Here is an 18009-nt window from a genome sequence, read left to right on the forward strand (position 1 = left end):
CTCACGACGAAAAACGCAACAAATATTACAGATACGGGAGAAAGATCGCCGGTTTCTTACCATTTACGGCTCGGTCACGACAAAACCACCGGGAAGTCCTTCAGGTTCGCGCATAAAGCGGTAGTTTTTGTCAATTTGTGAAAGAGACTCTGCAAAATCCCAGCAGCGTTTGCAGCAGTAGGCCCGGCCTCGGCACTCATTTCTCTCTCTCTTTCTTTTTCTCTGTCTCTCTCTCTTTCTTTCTCTCGCAATCCCTGTCACTCTTACTACCGCGTCAACTTATCGAAAGCGCGTTTTTCATCGGCTGCGATTTCTATTGAAATCCATGATTGTTTGCCCCGCTTGCCGAGTGCCCCTGGTTGTGTGCATTAAAACAAGCCCTGATCTGACTGTCTCTGTATGTGTGTGTGTGCTGGCGAGAGCGACCAATCGGCACAGCACCCAACCCCCAGTCTGTATACATTCACATCCACTTAACCCGATTCACTGTCTCAGGTAGATCTCACACTCGCGATAAACGCACGCACGCGAAGCGCGTCCAAACTCTAGCGCGAGTTTGTAGTAAATGTGTAATGCATACGGTGTGACAGTCGACGCGTTCTGTGGTAAACGCGTGCGTGAAACGCCACGACACCGAGGGTTTGGTGTTTAACCGTCTCGCGATTTGTTTCCTCGTCCTAACAAAGGCGTAACTTCCTCCATTTTAGAGAGAGAGAGAGAGAGAGAGAGAGAGGCTCGTGCTTGGCAAGGTAGCCGAACTGAGCGACGAGGTCTTATCATCACACTTTACATGAATCTCTATTAAAAGGCCACAGGCTGTGAGATGCTTATTTTGGTTTCTTTTGCGCATTTCGGGGGTGGCTGGAAATTAGGCCACGCGTAAGCATAATGTGTCAGAACCTCTGTTGTGCCGTGAGATCAAATGTAAAATGCGGTTCTTGGCCTACCTTAAGTTTTCCCATAGGAAACTGAAATTGACGCGATGCGTTTGCGATAGCGACATCTTCTGAACTCTCTCAGAATCAACTGTTATGTCTTCTTATCCGCGTTTAGTGTTTGTACAGAAACTGTTTCGAGATCAGATGGAAGACAGTAGATGAGCAGTCCAGTCGCTTATATGGGCCCACTCTCATTGTATCTCAGTGCCCTTAAAGAAATCTGTGTTTGATCAAATGCATCTGTCAGTCCCTCTATAGGTGAAACAAAGCCACAGCAGACGAACAGAGAGACATTTACCTGCCTTATCAGAACCTTTTGCAAATTCAATCATTTATGATATTTGTGCATATTTCAGCAACTCTATTAAAACACTGATATACATCTGTAAATATTATTTTGCCGTCCCATTTCAACATTAAACAGCAGTTTTATATTAAAACTTCAATGATATAATGGAGAAATGCAAATAATTTACTCCGGGCCATTGAATTATTGGAAAATAATGCACACCCAAGGTGGTAATGCGGCACGATGTTACACTGCGGTGTGCATTATTTTCAAATAATTCAAAGAAGCAAAGTCAATTATTCCTCTTACCACAAACATTACTCTGGTGGTTATATTAAGACATTTGGCAGGTCAGGTATGCATTTTACGTAAGGAATAATTGACAACAGGCCATTGAATTATAACAAAATATTGCACACCCAAGGTGTTTATGCCGCATTACACTGCGGCTGTGTATTATTTTCAAATAATTCAATGGCCAATTATTCCTTTTATACCACGGTTATCACAAACATTGTTCTGATGCCTATTTTTTAAGACATTTAAAGGTTAGGTGTGCAGTTATTAAAAAATAATCAACACCCATGGAACATTTCTCAACCAATAAGAATAAAGCATTCAACAGACCCGTGGTATAACTTAAAATAACCACCAGTGCAATGTTTGTTGTAACTGTGATATAAGAGGAATAATCGATTCCGGTTCTTTAAATTATTAGAAAATAATCCACACCTGCGGTGTAAAAACTTCATGTTGTGCCACATTACCACCTTGGGTGTGCATTATTTTCAAATAATTCAATGACCCGTCATCAATTATTCCTTACATAACGCAGTGCTTTACCAACTGAGCTACAGGAATATTTCATCAATTTTTTATATATATTTATAAGTTTCCCAACACAATCTATATTTTAGTACTGATACTTGTTTATTTTGTTAGCAGGTCAGGTGTATTTAATAACACAAAACTCTGAGACTTGTGGTCGTAAACAGAACAAAGCTAAAACGTGTAGCAACATGGTATTTTTTAGATTCAATCATTCATCGGCATAACTATTACCACTGAACACAACACACTGGTTGATGATATAAACTTATCTAATACATTTAAGTCCTATTTACAAGAGCCTCTTTAAAAATGACTCAAATCTGAGACTTGAGCTCATACAAAACAGCATTATATGTCTGAAAAGGGCATTTCTGAAATACAACCCAGTAACAAAACAAATGAACATACATACATCACATATAGACATCAAGTGAAAAGGGTCAAGTCAAATGTGAAACACATCGTGTGTGATGGATACTGAGAATGTTTTTTAGGAGAGAGACTAAGTTTAGTGTAAAACAACACGTTTCCAGGTCTTTCTACAGTACATTCCAAAAAGATTACTATCTGATTCAATACTGTAACTTTATTTCACAATACTACTATCATGCACATCTGTACAATAAGTTAACATATGCAATAACAAGAATAGTAATGCTAAAGGTCTTTGGAAAAGGATGCACAAAAGGATTAAATGAATAATAACTGGCATATTCACGTATGTTTAAGTATAAAAAAAAAAGAGTCTGGCTGTACAAACACGATTCACATGCAGCCGCATCCCAAGTCCCCCCATTCTTTACTCATTAGTGTCTTTCTCTTTTACGGTGGCTTCGCACAAGGTCCTCTTCTGCATCATCGTGTATGGGAACGGAGCACCATTGCAGGCGCTATAGTCCAGTTTGTTGAGCCTCGCCAGTGTCTTGATGCTGCCTGGAGGCCTACCTGGGCTCACCTTGTAGCCTGCAGCTTTGGTGGTGCCCAGCGGCCTTCCCGGGCTGGTTTTAAAGCCCGCCGCCCTGGTGGTCCCGGGTGGTCGCCCCGTACTCGTCCTGTAGCCAGCGGACTTAGTCGTACCCGAGGGCCTGCCTCGTCGTCCGGACTTGCCGAGACCCTTCTTCTTCTTGGATCCCTCTGGTGCCTCCGCACCCCTCATTCGAACGGCCTGGGAGTGAAATTCGTTTTGGGAGTCTTGCATTTGGCAAGACATGGGCTTGATTAATCCCTGTGGCAAGGGAGGCAAGTTTGGGAGTGGCAGTTGTAGCGAGGGAGGTGGGGCGGAGGGGTAAAACTTGTTAGATTGTGAAGTGCACAGTTCAAAGTGACTGGCTGGGTGTTGGGCATCATCTCCAATGCTACCCAGACCATAGTCGCTGCTGTTGCTCGATACTTGGTGCATCATTTTCTGTTAAAATAGAATACAGTGAAATATATTCTTTTGACATTTGTTAACAAAACGTGTTATTACAAACAGGATTTAAAGCATTTCATGTTGTGTTCATTGAAAAGTCCTGCATCTCTACTATCGAGCCCAAAACTCTGTGATCAGATCCAAACACAGGCCTGCAGATGTAACTACAGTAAGTTCATGCAGATGGAGAGGAAGCGCACTTTGGTTACAAACTGTTGAAAACATCAAACGCAAAGTAGGCCACATCACTTTGACGCGTTATATTATAAACAAAAGCTCTTATAATGAAATCAATCTCGCTTATTTGAGTCCATCGCTGTCCTGTCATCCAATAGGTTTGCTTAGTAGTAGCGCGTTTCGCGCGATGGTTATGCGATACTGCAACTAAATAAACATATAAGGTAAAAATAAAACACACGCAAATATTCAGTAAATGCTGTAATAAAGCAGCGTATTATGAAGGATTAAAAGAGTACTTTACCTCATCTAGAAGGCGGATCACGGAAGGTAAAGGGTTAAATATGAAAGAGCTATATCTTCCATCCTTGAAACCAAAAGCATCATGTTATTTACTCAAGAATATTGACATCCTTAAATCGCGTGAGATTTTCGTCCCTATAAGACTGATAAATCTGGTTTGTGAAAGGAATATTTTTCACCTGAACCGTTGAGGTTTAAATCTGAATGGGAGCCATTTTCGACCGAAAAAAAGAATAAAATAGTAAGAGTGTCTTATACGCATGCGCCAGACGACGGTGGGAATTTATACTAGTATTTATCATAATATTAGTAAGTTAACACCCCGCACTTTTGTCGTAGTTATACAATATCTGTTTATTTATTGCTAACATTTGAATTTCACTGTTTCTGTATGTATGTTGTTGTATAGAATAGTGCACGCGTGATGATGGACAATCAATAACAATAGGGTACTGTTCTTACGCGATTTGTTCCTAAAATTATTATTATTATTATAATGATTTACTCGTTACAATACCATGTATGCCTAAATGTTATTTACCCTCTGATAATAACCTCGTCAATTGATTTCTTCATTTATCTACTGTTTGTCTATATTGTAATCAACCATGGTTAAAACACACAGCATTGTTTTATAATCCTAAAACCTAAAATATAGCGGTTCTCAAATATGAAAGAATGACTTGTTGTTCCCCTCTTACATCAGTAGGCGGCGCCAAAAGCACAGGAAAAAAGCAACGTAACCGCTCTCAATTCTACTCCGGCGAGGGTTTATATCAATATTAATAAAGTCGTATGACGTTGACTGGTATCCATCCTATTACGAAAGCCTACTTATGAATATTTAATGATTAATGACGTTTCTGTTTTGTAACCTACCAATGGCGAGTGTTGTCTCATGAATAGTAAGATCAGCCTTCTTAATAGTAGCATTCGTAATATTGAATGCTGCGGATTACGGTGACGTCAATCTACATGAACGGATTGTTCGTCGCTGCTGCGCACCAGAACGACACATGAGCGCGAGCGGAGGAGATTATAAGCTTCATTCGACCCGTTTCCTGTTTACAAAGGATAATAATACATTTATTCTATTTTAAGAAGTAAACTGGCAACGTTTCAACTCGTTTTGTTTCGCTCTTGAAGTATTTTAGTCAACAGTTTTATTTTGGACAGCGCTCGATCAGTTTGACGCATGACGCGATAATCATCTGAGTTTTTTATTTTATTAATTTTATGCTTTAAATAATTCGCAAACATGGACGAGAAAGTATTCACGAAAGAACTGGACCAATGGATCGAGCAACTGAACGAGTGCAAGCAACTGTCGGAAAACCAAGTAAAGATATTATGCGAGAAGGTGAGTTAACGTTACATGAGCCGACTCATCATCATCATCATCATCATCATCATTGTATGTTTAAACACGTGTTATGACAGGCAGATTGTGGGCACAGCAGCAGATCGTCTATATTTAATCGCAGTTAGATTGCGCTCTTCCCACTGGTCTCAGATCAGAAGCTGGCGGTGTTGTATTTGTCTATTATTGGCCTGTATCTGTGCGCCATATATCTCTGACCATTGGCTGTTGGCTGTGAAACGCAACCAGAGCTCGTCGGATTTTACCCACTTTAGTAAGATTCGTTGTCAGGCAGAGATTTGGGTTTAGATCCGCCTTCTGGTTGACAACCACCACTGACTACAAATGGAGAAAGAAGAAACTGTTGTTTGAAATAAATAAAGCTGTTTGTGTTTACACTGCATAATTGCGCAGTTTATTTGAGGTTTCAGTTTGAGTCTTTTCCTTTCTCCATTAATTACACACAATTGTCCCCATTCTGTTATTGTGTGTTATTTGACAAATTTCTGCTTAATTTCAAAAGTGAATAAAAAGATAAGTAATCAGACACTTAAAGGGGACATTTCACAAGACTTTTTTAAGATGTCAAATAAATCTTTGGTGTCAATGACTTTCAATAAGTTACTCGGTTGATTTTTTTCACATTTTCTATGTTGACAGAAGCACTGGGGACCCAATTATAGCACTTAAACACAGAAAAGTCAGAATTGTATTAAATGTCTTCTTTAAAATGATAGCACTTTACAATAAGACTCATTATTGTACATTATTTGACCCTACCTGATATTTGTGTTGGCCGATATTCCACATTAGTGAGATTATGTCACGTACGGTTTAACACCGGATTGTGGAAAGTAAAAGACGAACCCAAACGCAAAGATGTATAAAAATATAACTATGATTTATTTACGAAAAGGAATAACAGAAACACCCACGTGGGGGTAAAACAAAGGATAACTAACTAAAGACTGTGATAAAACACAAACCAAAGACTGTGATGGAACACAAAACAGGAACTGGTACAAAGCACTTGAGATACATGAAACACTAAACTTCAACAACGCACGCACACCACACAGAGAACACGAGGGCATTAAATAGACAGCACATCAATGGGGAACAGGTGAACATAATTAATCACTTAAGACACGAGTACATAAGGGAGTAGGGTAAAAGTGACAAGACACTGGGAACACGTGTCACACATACATGATGTGAAACACACGTGTTCCCATGTAGACACAATGCTGTCGGGATCTTGCCCTCTGGATAATAACCAAGGTCAGGCAAGACCATGACAGCCACAAAACACTGGGAACACGTGTTACACAGACATAATGTGAAACACACGTGTTCCCATGTAGACACAATGCTGTCGGGATCTTGCCCTCTAACATAGACCTGAACTTATACTAAGGTCTGGCAAGATCACGACAGCAACAAGACACCGGGAACATGTGGAAGCCACACACACCATGTGATTCCACATGCGCCCACACAGAACATGATACTGCCACGGTCCTGTCAGATGCACTCAGACCTACATCTAGCACAGATGTCTGACAAGACCGTGACAGATTGGGAATAGGGTTGCAAAATTCCAGGAATTTTCAAGGTTTGAAACTTTCTATAGAAATTAATGGGAATACACTGGAAAAAGATCTTGCAGCATCATATAATCAAATAAATCCAGACTTAATGAGCGTATCAGGGTTCTTCAAAATTTGTTTTACCTTGCATGCATGTCTGCTTATGACCAAACAAAATGTTTTTTATGTTTGTATATGATATAGTTTATAATATAGATTTTGATAAATTTCTAAAAAAATTCTGTTTAGTTTTCAATTTGGAATATTTTCAAAATTCCCCAGATTAAATTCCCATGGAAAGTTTCTGGAAATTTACTGGACACTTCCCCTTTGCAACCTTAATCGGGAACAACTCGTGGTTTTGTGCACGCATTACAACCTCTCTAGTCCGAGTCGCGCATTATAAGCACAGGTGCAAGAATGAGGAGAAGTCCAAGCACATTATTACAAACTCTCTCGCGCAAGGAAAAGCTGACAGGTTATATGCGGGAATGGAAATTGTGATAATAACAATAATAATAGTGTAACAATTATTTAAAACATCGTTGGGCAAACAACAGCCAATTATTGTCATAGAGGCTATTGATGCAACCCAAACTGATTTACAAATATATTTACATCGTTGTTAAAATTAGTTAATACCCATGTTAGTTTTTTTGTGCATTAAACAGTAGTTATTACAGACCAAACATTTTTTACAGTGCAGCTGCATGGTTCCAAGATACAGATTAAAGACATCAACCATATGCTGGTATTTATACTTCAGTCCTAGTTTGTGTCAACATCTGTGCCTCCATCAGTTTGTTTGGGATTATTGGTTTAATTGCTTAGACGCTTGTTGAAGTGCTTCTGTCGTCTGTTTATCTTTTGCAGGCTAAAGAAATTTTATCCAAGGAGTCAAATGTCCAAGAAGTGCGTTGCCCAGTTACGGTATGTGGAGACGTACACGGCCAATTTCACGACCTAATGGAGCTGTTTAAGATTGGGGGTAAATCACCAGACACTAACTACCTTTTCATGGGAGACTATGTGGATAGAGGTTATTATTCAGTAGAGACGGTCACACTGCTGGTGTCTTTAAAGGTAAGCACTAGACTAGCTGATCATTACACTTCATAGAGGATTTAACTAGAATAGTTCATGAGAAATACAAGAAAATGCAGTGTGACTGACAACCGGGGTTTGAAATCTTTCAGGTTCGATATCGAGAGAGAATCACCATCTTACGTGGGAATCATGAAAGCAGACAGATCACACAAGTCTATGGCTTTTACGATGAATGCCTGAGAAAATATGGAAATGCAAATGTTTGGAAATATTTCACAGACCTTTTTGACTACCTTCCACTTACAGCACTTGTAGACACACAGGTAAACTGATTCATGCATAACTTAATAGTTAATCATGCCGTGTTTATGTAGGAGATGTGTTGAGTTTGAGATGGTTTTTACATCCGACTGTACAGATCTTCTGCCTTCATGGAGGACTGTCGCCTTCAATCGACACACTGGATCACATTCGCGCATTGGACCGTATCCAAGAAGTTCCCCATGAGGTATAAATCCGGACAGATGTCTAGCGTTGGAAATCATTTAGAGCAGCGGCCGGGAAAATTACTAGCAAGCTTAAATGATGAAATCTTCTTGGCAGGGTCCCATGTGTGATTTACTGTGGTCGGATCCAGATGACCGCGGTGGCTGGGGAATTTCCCCCAGAGGGGCTGGGTACACATTTGGTCAGGACATCTCCGAAACATTTAATCATGCCAACTGTTTGACGCTGGTGTCACGAGCTCACCAGTTAGTGATGGAGGTAAGAAAGAAATAAAAGAAGAGAAGAGAAAGCACTATGCACGCAACCAACAACTAAATATCCACATCTTAAAATATAGTTACATTTATTTTAATATCTTTTGCTCATGTAACTTCTCAGTCATTGACAGACCTTGCATCATTTCGTCAACAATAGTAAATCGGTAGATAACATACTGTACCAATACAATGACAAGTTTATCTTTTAACAGGGTTATAACTGGTGTCATGAAAGAAATGTGGTGACGATCTTCAGCGCACCTAATTATTGCTACCGATGTGGAAACCAGGCGGCCATCATGGAACTTGATGACACGCTCAAGTATTCCTTGTAGGTTAAGCAGTGTATCTATGTGTAACTTTATATGAAGTTTAATGTTTGATTTTAATAAACACTTTTGCTTTATTTAGTTTACAGTTTGACCCAGCACCACGTAGAGGAGAGCCTCATGTCACCCGACGCACTCCAGACTATTTCCTTTAGGACTTTGAAACAGAATGACATCAGTGATCAACATGCTCACCTGTGGCCGATCGCATAGCCGCTAAGTTAAGAAGGCTGTGTTTTAATAACTAACTAGTCTGACCAACTAGATGTAAGTTATGGCTAATCAGACATACTTTATAAATTCAAATCAGGCCAGTCTGGATTTTTATGTAACTGACTTTACGATCAGTCACCAAGAAAGAAATTTGATTTGTAATGGCGCATTTCCATTGCATTGTAACCCACGGGTCGGGTCAGCTTACTTTTGGGGGCTTTTCCTCTGGGTACAGTATATAGTACCCAATACTTCTTTAGTAGCACCTCGATTGAGGTTCCAAGCAAGCTGAGCTGATACTAAAATGTGAGGTGAAAACACGGTAGATCACTGATAAATCGTCACTACCAGCATCAACACTAAACGCGCATGTATGCACAGTATTTTTGCAGCTTCGCGGAGCGCATTGATTGACACCACGGGTGTTTGCACAGAAACTGTCATGTGATACAGAGGTAGTGATAAACGCGATGTGCAAACATCTATTTGTGGTGGTCAATTTTGATTTTGTGGCAGACTGAAAAATAAAATGAATGTATGGGAAACACTGCATTCCAATGATGCTCGCTCCCTTTTTTGTATGATGTCACAGCAGTAGGCAGCGCAAACGTAATGACACGCTTATAATCCCTGGTATTAAACTCAATGGAAAAGCTAACCGAGCCAAGGTAAAGTGAGCTGACAGGACCTGACCCGTGGGGTATGATGCAATAAGACTAGTCTAGCAGTTTATGCAACCGGCCACTGTTTAACTCTTCCGAAACTTAGCAGGTCGGTAAACCCCTCTGTCCTTGGACCAAAACATGTGCCATATCTGTAATGCAATAAGATGAAAATACATGCAGTCATCTCAGCAAGTACACACAGTATTACACTCCCATCTGCACTACACTACGTGTTTTCCCGTCACTTTACAACAAGGTTGTTGTGTTTTTTGATCCGAATGTAAGGGTTTCTTCAGACTACTGGGTTTATGTGCATTCATCTGAAGTGCCATGTGTTTAAGGATAAGATTTTTAATAGACCCTGTCAATGGGTTTGACTGGATCATGTACAAGTCGTGGCAAGCTTAAATCAGTGCTGTGTTTATTATAATAACTGCATTTCTATGCTGCATGGCCTCGGGTAAACACTGAGCTGTCATCTATCTGAACTCATGCAGTATTTTCTTACAGCACTTTAGTTTTTAATCCTTTTAAATTATTCTTGAAGCACTTTTTACAAGGCAGTATTTCTTGTTTTTAGATCAGCTGTGTTTTCTGTGTGTTTGCTTTTGTATGTAATTGCATTATTTCCCTGTAATTTGTAACTGAGAGCACAATTATTAAAATATAAGGATTGGCAATAAAGACTCATGATATTTATATCAAATTGAAAGACTTTCTTACAGGCAACAGCAACAAGGTTACTGGTTTGAGTCCTGGTAAAGTTAGCATGTTCTCCATGTGTTGTAGTGGGTTTCTTTCAGGTACTCTGGTTGGACTCAGTCCAAAGATGAGTTTGTGTGTGTGTGTGTGTGTGTGTGTGCGTGTCAGTACTGTGATGGGCTGTTTGCCTCCTTTTAGGGAGTCAGTGATTGAATACAGCACCACATATAGGGCTAAGTGCAATAGGATGTTTCTTAAAGGAACAGTTCACCTGAAAATAAAAATGTATCATTAACCCTCATGCTGTCCCAGGAGTCATTTGGATTACTTTGTTGATGGATGGAGTCCCATTCAGTGGCATTGCAATGCTGGGAAGAGCCAGGACATTATTTAATTATATACAATTATGTTAAGGCTAAAACATAAGGGTGGCATGAAGTGGAGAAAATTATGTGCAAATTTTCATTATGAGGTGAACTTTTCCTTTAAAGGGGTCATATTATTTAATTTTATTAATAGATTTTTTTAAAGATGTAAAATAATTATTTGGTGTTCCCAAAGTGCATTTGTGAAGTTTTAGCTCAAAATACTCCGCAGATAATTTATTATAACATGTTTAAATTCCCATTTTGCAGGCCTGGGCAAAAATGTGCAGTTTTTGGGTGTGACCTTTAAAATGCAAATGAGCTGATGAAATGCAAACAATGATCACAATGATGGTGGTTTGTTGCAATTTAAACTGATTTGTGCTGTCAATTATTTTTTTCTCTCTGTACTAAATGGCAGTGCCGTGGTTGGATAGTGCAGATAAAGACGGCGGTATTATTGTATTTGGCCTTGCGACCTACTTCACAAAACAGGCGAAATCTGAATGACCTAATTTTTCACATGATTGCAAAAAACGGCTTCCCAAAACAAAGTTACTGGGTCGATCTTTTTCTAGATTGATAGAGGCACTGAGGGCCCAATTATAGCACTTAAACATGGAAAAAGTCTGATTTTCACGCTATGACCCCTTTAAGAAAAATATCTGTAAGATATTAAAAGAGTAAAACGATGATTGGATGTAATTGTGTGTGTGTGGTAAATAAATACCCGCAATATATGACAAATATAGACTAAAGGCTTGTTGATCATTTAATAATTGTGTATTTTTGCTGCAGTGTTCTGGGAATGAACCACTCACATAAAGTCTTATTAAGCTCTTATAAATTGTGATCTCAGAATGCTTCTTATTCTAAAGTTAGGTTAAGCTATTATTAAAATCAGATATTCAATGTGTTCTCAGTTTGTCACACCACAGACACATGTGTTATTAACAATTCAGCCTAATTTGAATTATGAAAAACCGCCAAGTAAATAAAATATAAAATCTTGGAAAAAATCGCAGGAATCTCTGCTGTCAAGCGTTGGGGGCGTGTCTGCTGTCGGTGCTGAAACCACGCCCAAACACCGCTACAACTGACACTTGCGACCATGTTAGGGGCGGGGCCATTCCCGTGGCCCCAGTGCGTCATCGAGTCATGATTTTAAGACCTAATATTAGGATCCTGAACTCAGAAATAGAGGGAAACTGTTTAACAATCTAACTCTGCAGTTCTGTACATTTATAATGTGTTAATAAACAATTCTCTAAACCTACTTTAACACGTGTACTTTCTGTAAAGATGCCATTTAATTTCCTAAACTTGGTTTCCTAAACCATCTTTATTTACTAAATACAATTACATGCAAGACTGTTAAGTAATTTTAAGTTAATAAGACACTTATTAAATATCTATAAACTAAGATTTAAAGCACATCATTAAAATCAAAATTTGCATTTCTATCACAATGATGAGTATGTAATAAAAAATTGCTTTTCTTTTATTAGAAAGTCTATATATAAGTCTGTTGACCATCTAGACCATTTTATTTAACCAGTTGATGAACGATTTTATACATAGTTAGTCAATTATATTTTCTTCAAAATGTGGACTTTTAATTTAAAATGTGCAGTGCCTAAAGTTGGGTTGGGTTGAGAGAGCGAGAGAGAGAGAGAGAGAGAGAGAGAGAGAGAGAGAGAGAGAGAGAGAGAGACTGATGTGTACTGCGGCGTACTTCACATTCATTTGTAAATATCAAGCTGGCTTCAGTGAGTCGAGGTTCTTATCTATTGCGGATTGCTGTGATTGTCTGACGGCGAGCTTTACTCTTCAAAGGTGAGTGTTAGAAAATGTGTTTTGCTGATGCATTTTCAAATCTATTATTTCTATTTTCTGCATCTTTTCATTGTCTCAGTTAGACTGTCAGAGTAAAGAGATTTGTGATGTGGCATCCAGGAGACGCACAGCTGCAGTTGTACAAATGGCTTTAAACCCAAAACTGTGAGATTATTTCATGTTTATCATCCGTAACATCTCTCCAGTATTCATAAACACGAGATTCATCTACAATACAATTTATGTCTGTACAAGTGTAAGTATAGCCATCTAACCGGTACTGACTGGTTTGACGTTAGGTAACAATCATAATATTTTAACAAATGATCATCAAAATGAGACGCGTGCAAAACAGTGTCCATAATAATATAACACAATACAGATGTTTTCCGTTGATTTCTCTATAAAAATGTACCAATGCAATACATGCAAAAAAGCGATAGTAAATAAAATGTGTCTGTTATAATAATAATGCATGTTAATACACTGTGATTTGAACATGTATTTAGGTGTTAGCTGTTTGAGTGAAGTGTAATTACAGTGATCTGGTCAAAGTTCAGTTCAGTTCAGTGTTTTAATGCTTGTAAAGTAAACCATCATATCAGTTGTGCTTTATAAACTTGGCATATGAAGCGCATGCTGTGTCGTTTCATTTAAAGAGACACGAAATGGGTTTAGTTTAAGTGAAATGCTTGATTTATTCTCCTCTTACTCTCTTCAGCCATCTTTGGTGCATCGTCAAGACGAAATGTCACAAAGGTGCACATTTAATGCGTGCACGTTGTTTTAGTTGCCTGTTTTCTTGCATCTTCAAGCAATATTGAAATGCACTTAAACGGTTAAATCTCGTTTCGTCTGGGAGTTTGATCATAACGGCGACCTCGGTGTAATATTTGATAGGGAAATCGCTTTTGATTGGTCATTTGAAAGGAAACGTGTCCGCCCAGTGTTTGAAAGGATTTTCACTGCTTTTATCCTGCTCGCGCTCATTTCATTCACTTTCAGGTACCGCGAGAGCGATTCAAAAACACAGCTATCGACTCACTCTCGCGTTAAAGTGACGTCATGGGCAGATCGGTCTGCGCAAACAGCATGATAACGCATCCGCTTTTTAACTTCACAATCTCTCATTTTCCTAATGCATAGAGCAAAACCCATGGGCCCACGTGAAAGAAATACTATAGTAGTTATACAATATGTAGTAGTATTAGTAATTATAATACATATAATAGCTACAGTTTACTCTAGTAAATACTGTGGTATACCTTAGTATTTTCTTTTCATGTGAGCAGACACACATGTACAAGCATGCAAGTACGTGTAGACAGACACAAGAGTAGGCTATCACCGGCTGTTTTTTAAAATGAAAGAGATTTTGAAGCCAGCGTGATGAATGCTCAGCTGTGCTGATTCAGCAGAGACTTTCATCTGGAGAGGAATTTCATGTGCAAGCATTCTTCAGTTTTCAAGCAGAGAGTATACAAATTGTCTTTGGTTGGATAGATATACAGGGAATTGTTTTGTCCATATAAAGAGTAAAAAAAAATTGTATTAAAGGGAATGCACACCTACACTCGTATGGCTGGGTTATTTTTGACCCATAATGGGGTAAATATTGGACGGAACACAGGCTGGGTTAAAAATGACCCAATATTGGGTTGTTGTTATGCAACCTTGGGGTGAATTAACCCAGCAGTGTGTTCTGTCCAATATTTACCCATTATGGGTCAAAATAACACAGCCATTTTTAGATTGTAGAAATTAAAATTCTGTCATGGTTTTACTCATCTTCATGTTGACATCCACACTGACATTTGTGCATATGACAAACTTGAAACTCAAAAAACTTGATGAATTACATTTTTACAAACTCTTGAAATTAGACAAAGAAAATTTAAGGTATTTATGTAAATTAATGTATTTTATAAAATGTCATAAAACTGGGGCCCCCATGGCACCATCTCATGATCCCCCAGTTTAAGAACCACTACTATTGATGATGAGTTTTTTTAGTTCGACATTCTCACTGTTGGGTGCTGAATGGTTGCTCTTAAGTTGTTTTTATATGGATATCCAGAATGATTAGTTTTGTTTTAACAGTGAAATATTTTCGACAAGAGCACCATGGCGGTCCAGCTCTCCACCTCTATAAACATTAAAGAGCCCCGCTGGGATCAGGGAACGTTTGTGGGTCGAGCGAAACATTTCTTCACTGTCACAGACCCCAGAAATATCCTCCTGTCAAATGAACAACTTGAAAAAGCACGTCAGATCATTCAGGATTACAGGTAAATGATTTATTTATACCTTCATGTTAATATAGCAGAAGAAAATGATAAGGGTGTTTTAGAGCAACCACTGAGGGATTTGCATGTATTTGTGCGTTTATGATTTGCTTAAATTGTCATTTACATCTACATTTACATTTATTCATTTAGCAGACACTTGAATCCATAATGACTTACAGATGAGAGAGCATTTAACATTTTGTCTAAGGAATTTGTTTGGGTTTATAATTTCTGTTATGTTAATCCAAATACAAAAAACTTCCTCCATGAAATGACATGCACTCTAAATAATGTTGGGTTTGTTTTTAACCCATACTGAGTAAATATTGGAGAGAACACAGCGCTGAGTTAAAAATTACCCAATGCTGGGTTGTTGTTACCCAACCATGGGTTGAAACAAGAAGATAAAAAAGGATAATTCCTGTAGGTCAACTTCTAGAGGAGGGCTAGTCATCTGGTGGCCCACGGGCCAAATGCGGCCCTCAAATCATCTGTATCCGGACCGCCGGATTTCAAATCAGTGTGGTTACTTTAAAGCTGCCTTTCCACTGTACATGACAAATAACAACCAATAAACCAGAAGGTGAGTCTGAAAAGGGCTGTGTGGGGTGCCAACCATCTGTGGGGGCATAATTATCAGATCGAATTTGAGTTTTGGTGCGAAAGGAAATTATTAAGAATAAATATCTTTGTAGAATTAAGGCACTTTGGAATGAGCTTCTCTCCCATGTTGACACAGATTTATGGTTAAACTGAAATTTCATTATGACTGCCACTAGGGGGCAAACTCTGACAGTCGCATCTGAATGTTGTGTACAATGGAAAGGTGGTTTACCTTATATATCTTTAAAATATTAAAAAAGAAATCATGAAGTTCAATTTTAGTTTTTAGGAGATGGCTATATGTTGTAAATACCTTTACAATTTATGAAAGTTAAAGCGTTATAAACAAAATATTTTTTTGTGTGCAATGATCATACTAATGATCATTGATGATACTAACATTTGTCTCTTGCAATGTTAAACAGCTATTTTTATATTAAAAAAGAAAAGAAAAGAGTTTTTAGTAATTAAAATGCAAAATATTGGATACAAGATGTAATAAGTTATAAACTATTTAATAATAATAATATACATAATAGGTAAAAGTAAAAATGTGTAAGGTAAAATTAGGGGTAAAAGTTTGTCCCGCATCATATTTACATTTTTAAAATCTGTCCCTCGAAGAGGAGTGTTTGAAGATCCCTGATCTAGAGGATTGTGTTAGCAGTGCTAATGGTTGTGGGTTTGATTACAGTGATAAAAGTATATGGCTTGAATGCAGTGCAGTGTAAGATGTTTGGGATAAAAGTGTCTGCAAAATGAAGATGAAATGATGAAGATTTCTGACTGAACTTGACAGCTCAATAGCACGTTTATTAAATGGAAAAGAGTTGGCTATATATAAAAATACATTATTAGCTACTTTTACTTTTGACCCTTGAAGACAGGGGGTGATAACACCAGGACTAACAGAAGATGAACTCTGGAGGGCCAAATATATTTTCGACTCTGCATTTCATCCGGACACAGGAGAGAAAATGCTCCTGATTGGTCGCATGTCTGCTCAGGTCCCTATGAACATGACCATCACTGGATGTATGATGACTTTCTACAGGTACATTTAGTTTGTAACTGAAGGAGTACATCTGTTTATTGTTTTACTGAGTTTCTATTATACTTATTTTTTATTACGACTCTGTCTAATAATGAGTATTTATTCTTGTTTTTAGGACAACTCCAGCAGTTTTGTTCTGGCAGTGGATCAATCAGTCCTTTAATGCAATAGTCAATTACACCAACAGAAGTGGAGATGCCCCAATCACAGTAAAGTAAGACTTTTTGTTTTATCTGTCTGGCTGTGTGTGTCTTCTCTTATCGATTCTCTAGTAAGGCCTTGCAGAGATTGAAAGAGAGACTAGAGGACGGAGGAGAGGACGCTGGCGCTGTTTGTTCGCCGCTTCTCCGCCGGCGATCTTTAATTATGCTTATGCTGTTTACATAATTTGAATGCATATATTTTGCACATACGTTGTGCTATATACTTTGTGCTAGAGTTATTTTATACCAGTGGAGAAGTTAGGTAGCTAGGCACCTACCTGCTGCAGACGAGTTCTAGCTCAGTATGGCATTCCGCTATTCCAGCTCGCAACTCCGACGACTTCGCAGTTTCGTAACCACACCTGGATTTAACATCACCATCATCAAAGAACTTGGACTTCTTCGCCGCCCTCGTTACATTCATAGAGGCTCCGGTCGAAACTTCATCTTACACAACCAGGCAAGCTGCTCTGCTACAAACATCCCGTCTCTCTGGTCATCAGTCGCATGTTTGTCGCGTCATCAGAGCGCGGCCGCTCCAGTTACTTTCAACACTGGAAATATCGCGAGACCCCTCCACTCCAGTATGGGATCTCCGCACTTTCGGTTGGATACAGTTTATGGAGTGGATTCTAGTCTGCATGGAGTGGATTTTAAAGTTCTGCGTGGAGTGGATTTTAATGTTTTACGACCTGTACAGAGATTTACCCCACAGTCATTGATCAAATTCGAACTTTTTAACACTCAATCCATCAATAATAAATCCACACTGATAGAAGAACACATCAGAGAGAATGGACTTGACTTCATGTGTTTGACAGAGACCTGGCATCAGCCGGAGGTTTACTCTGCATTAAATGAAGCCTGTCCCCCCGGCTACAGTTACTTGGAGGCAGCTCGCAGTACTGGCCGCGGTGGTGGCCTAGCGGTTATTTACCGACAGGACCTGGAGCTGTCCCCCATCGCGTTGCCTGCAACATCTTCCTGCGAGTGTCTTGCATTTAAATGTAAGCCCCCTTTTCCAATGACTGTTCTTCTTATT

At 38.8% G+C, this 18009-nt stretch overlaps 4 protein-coding genes across 7 annotated transcripts in view; 3 read left to right on the forward strand and 1 right to left on the reverse strand.

Annotated features, from left to right (window-relative positions):
- Window positions 1-2134: 2134 nt before the first annotated feature.
- The window catches only part of LOC129422160 (UPF0461 protein C5orf24 homolog), a 22879-nt gene continuing 7004 nt past the window's right edge, over window positions 2135-18009 (reverse strand). The window contains exons 1-3 of one of the 3 annotated variants that reach the window (XM_055177907.2): window positions 4129-4211; window positions 3951-4013; window positions 2135-3463 (exon numbers count right to left, since the gene is read on the reverse strand). In XM_055177907.2, coding sequence (XP_055033882.1) covers window positions 2858-3460 — 603 coding nt within the window. In that variant the 5' untranslated portion in view covers window positions 3461-3463; window positions 3951-4013; window positions 4129-4211 and the 3' untranslated portion in view covers window positions 2135-2857. Of the gene's footprint in view, window positions 3464-3950; window positions 4266-18009 lie in introns of those variants that run through there. The other 2 variants (XM_055177906.2, XM_055177908.2) reach the window with 2 other exon arrangements.
- Window positions 4922-10600, forward strand: ppp2caa (protein phosphatase 2 catalytic subunit alpha a). The gene is made up of 7 exons (XM_055177905.2): window positions 4922-5309; window positions 7772-7981; window positions 8095-8268; window positions 8364-8453; window positions 8549-8710; window positions 8922-9040; window positions 9121-10600. Exons 1-7 carry the CDS (start codon window positions 5208-5210, stop codon window positions 9191-9193), a joined length of 930 nt encoding a protein of 309 aa, XP_055033880.1. The 5' UTR covers window positions 4922-5207; the 3' UTR covers window positions 9194-10600.
- sfxn1 (sideroflexin 1) overlaps window positions 12662-18009 on the forward strand; it is an 11572-nt gene continuing 6224 nt past the window's right edge. Inside the window, exons 1-4 of one of the 2 annotated variants that reach the window (XM_055177903.2) lie at window positions 12662-12819; window positions 14920-15107; window positions 16594-16764; window positions 16880-16978. In XM_055177903.2, coding sequence (XP_055033878.1) covers window positions 14944-15107; window positions 16594-16764; window positions 16880-16978 — 434 coding nt within the window. In that variant the 5' untranslated portion in view covers window positions 12662-12819; window positions 14920-14943. Of the gene's footprint in view, window positions 12820-12965; window positions 12985-14919; window positions 15108-16593; window positions 16765-16879; window positions 16979-18009 lie in introns of those variants that run through there. The other variant, XM_073854569.1, reaches the window with a different exon arrangement.
- Window positions 17081-18009, forward strand: part of LOC141350089 (uncharacterized) — a 3552-nt gene continuing 2623 nt past the window's right edge. The window contains exon 1 of the mRNA XM_073854565.1: window positions 17081-18009. This exon is cut by the window's right edge and continues 2142 nt beyond it. Coding sequence (XP_073710666.1) covers window positions 17272-18009 — 738 coding nt within the window. The 5' untranslated portion in view covers window positions 17081-17271.

This window comes from Misgurnus anguillicaudatus, chromosome 16, assembly GCF_027580225.2.
Source record: "Misgurnus anguillicaudatus chromosome 16, ASM2758022v2, whole genome shotgun sequence".
Taxonomy (NCBI): Eukaryota; Metazoa; Chordata; class Actinopteri; order Cypriniformes; family Cobitidae; genus Misgurnus; species Misgurnus anguillicaudatus.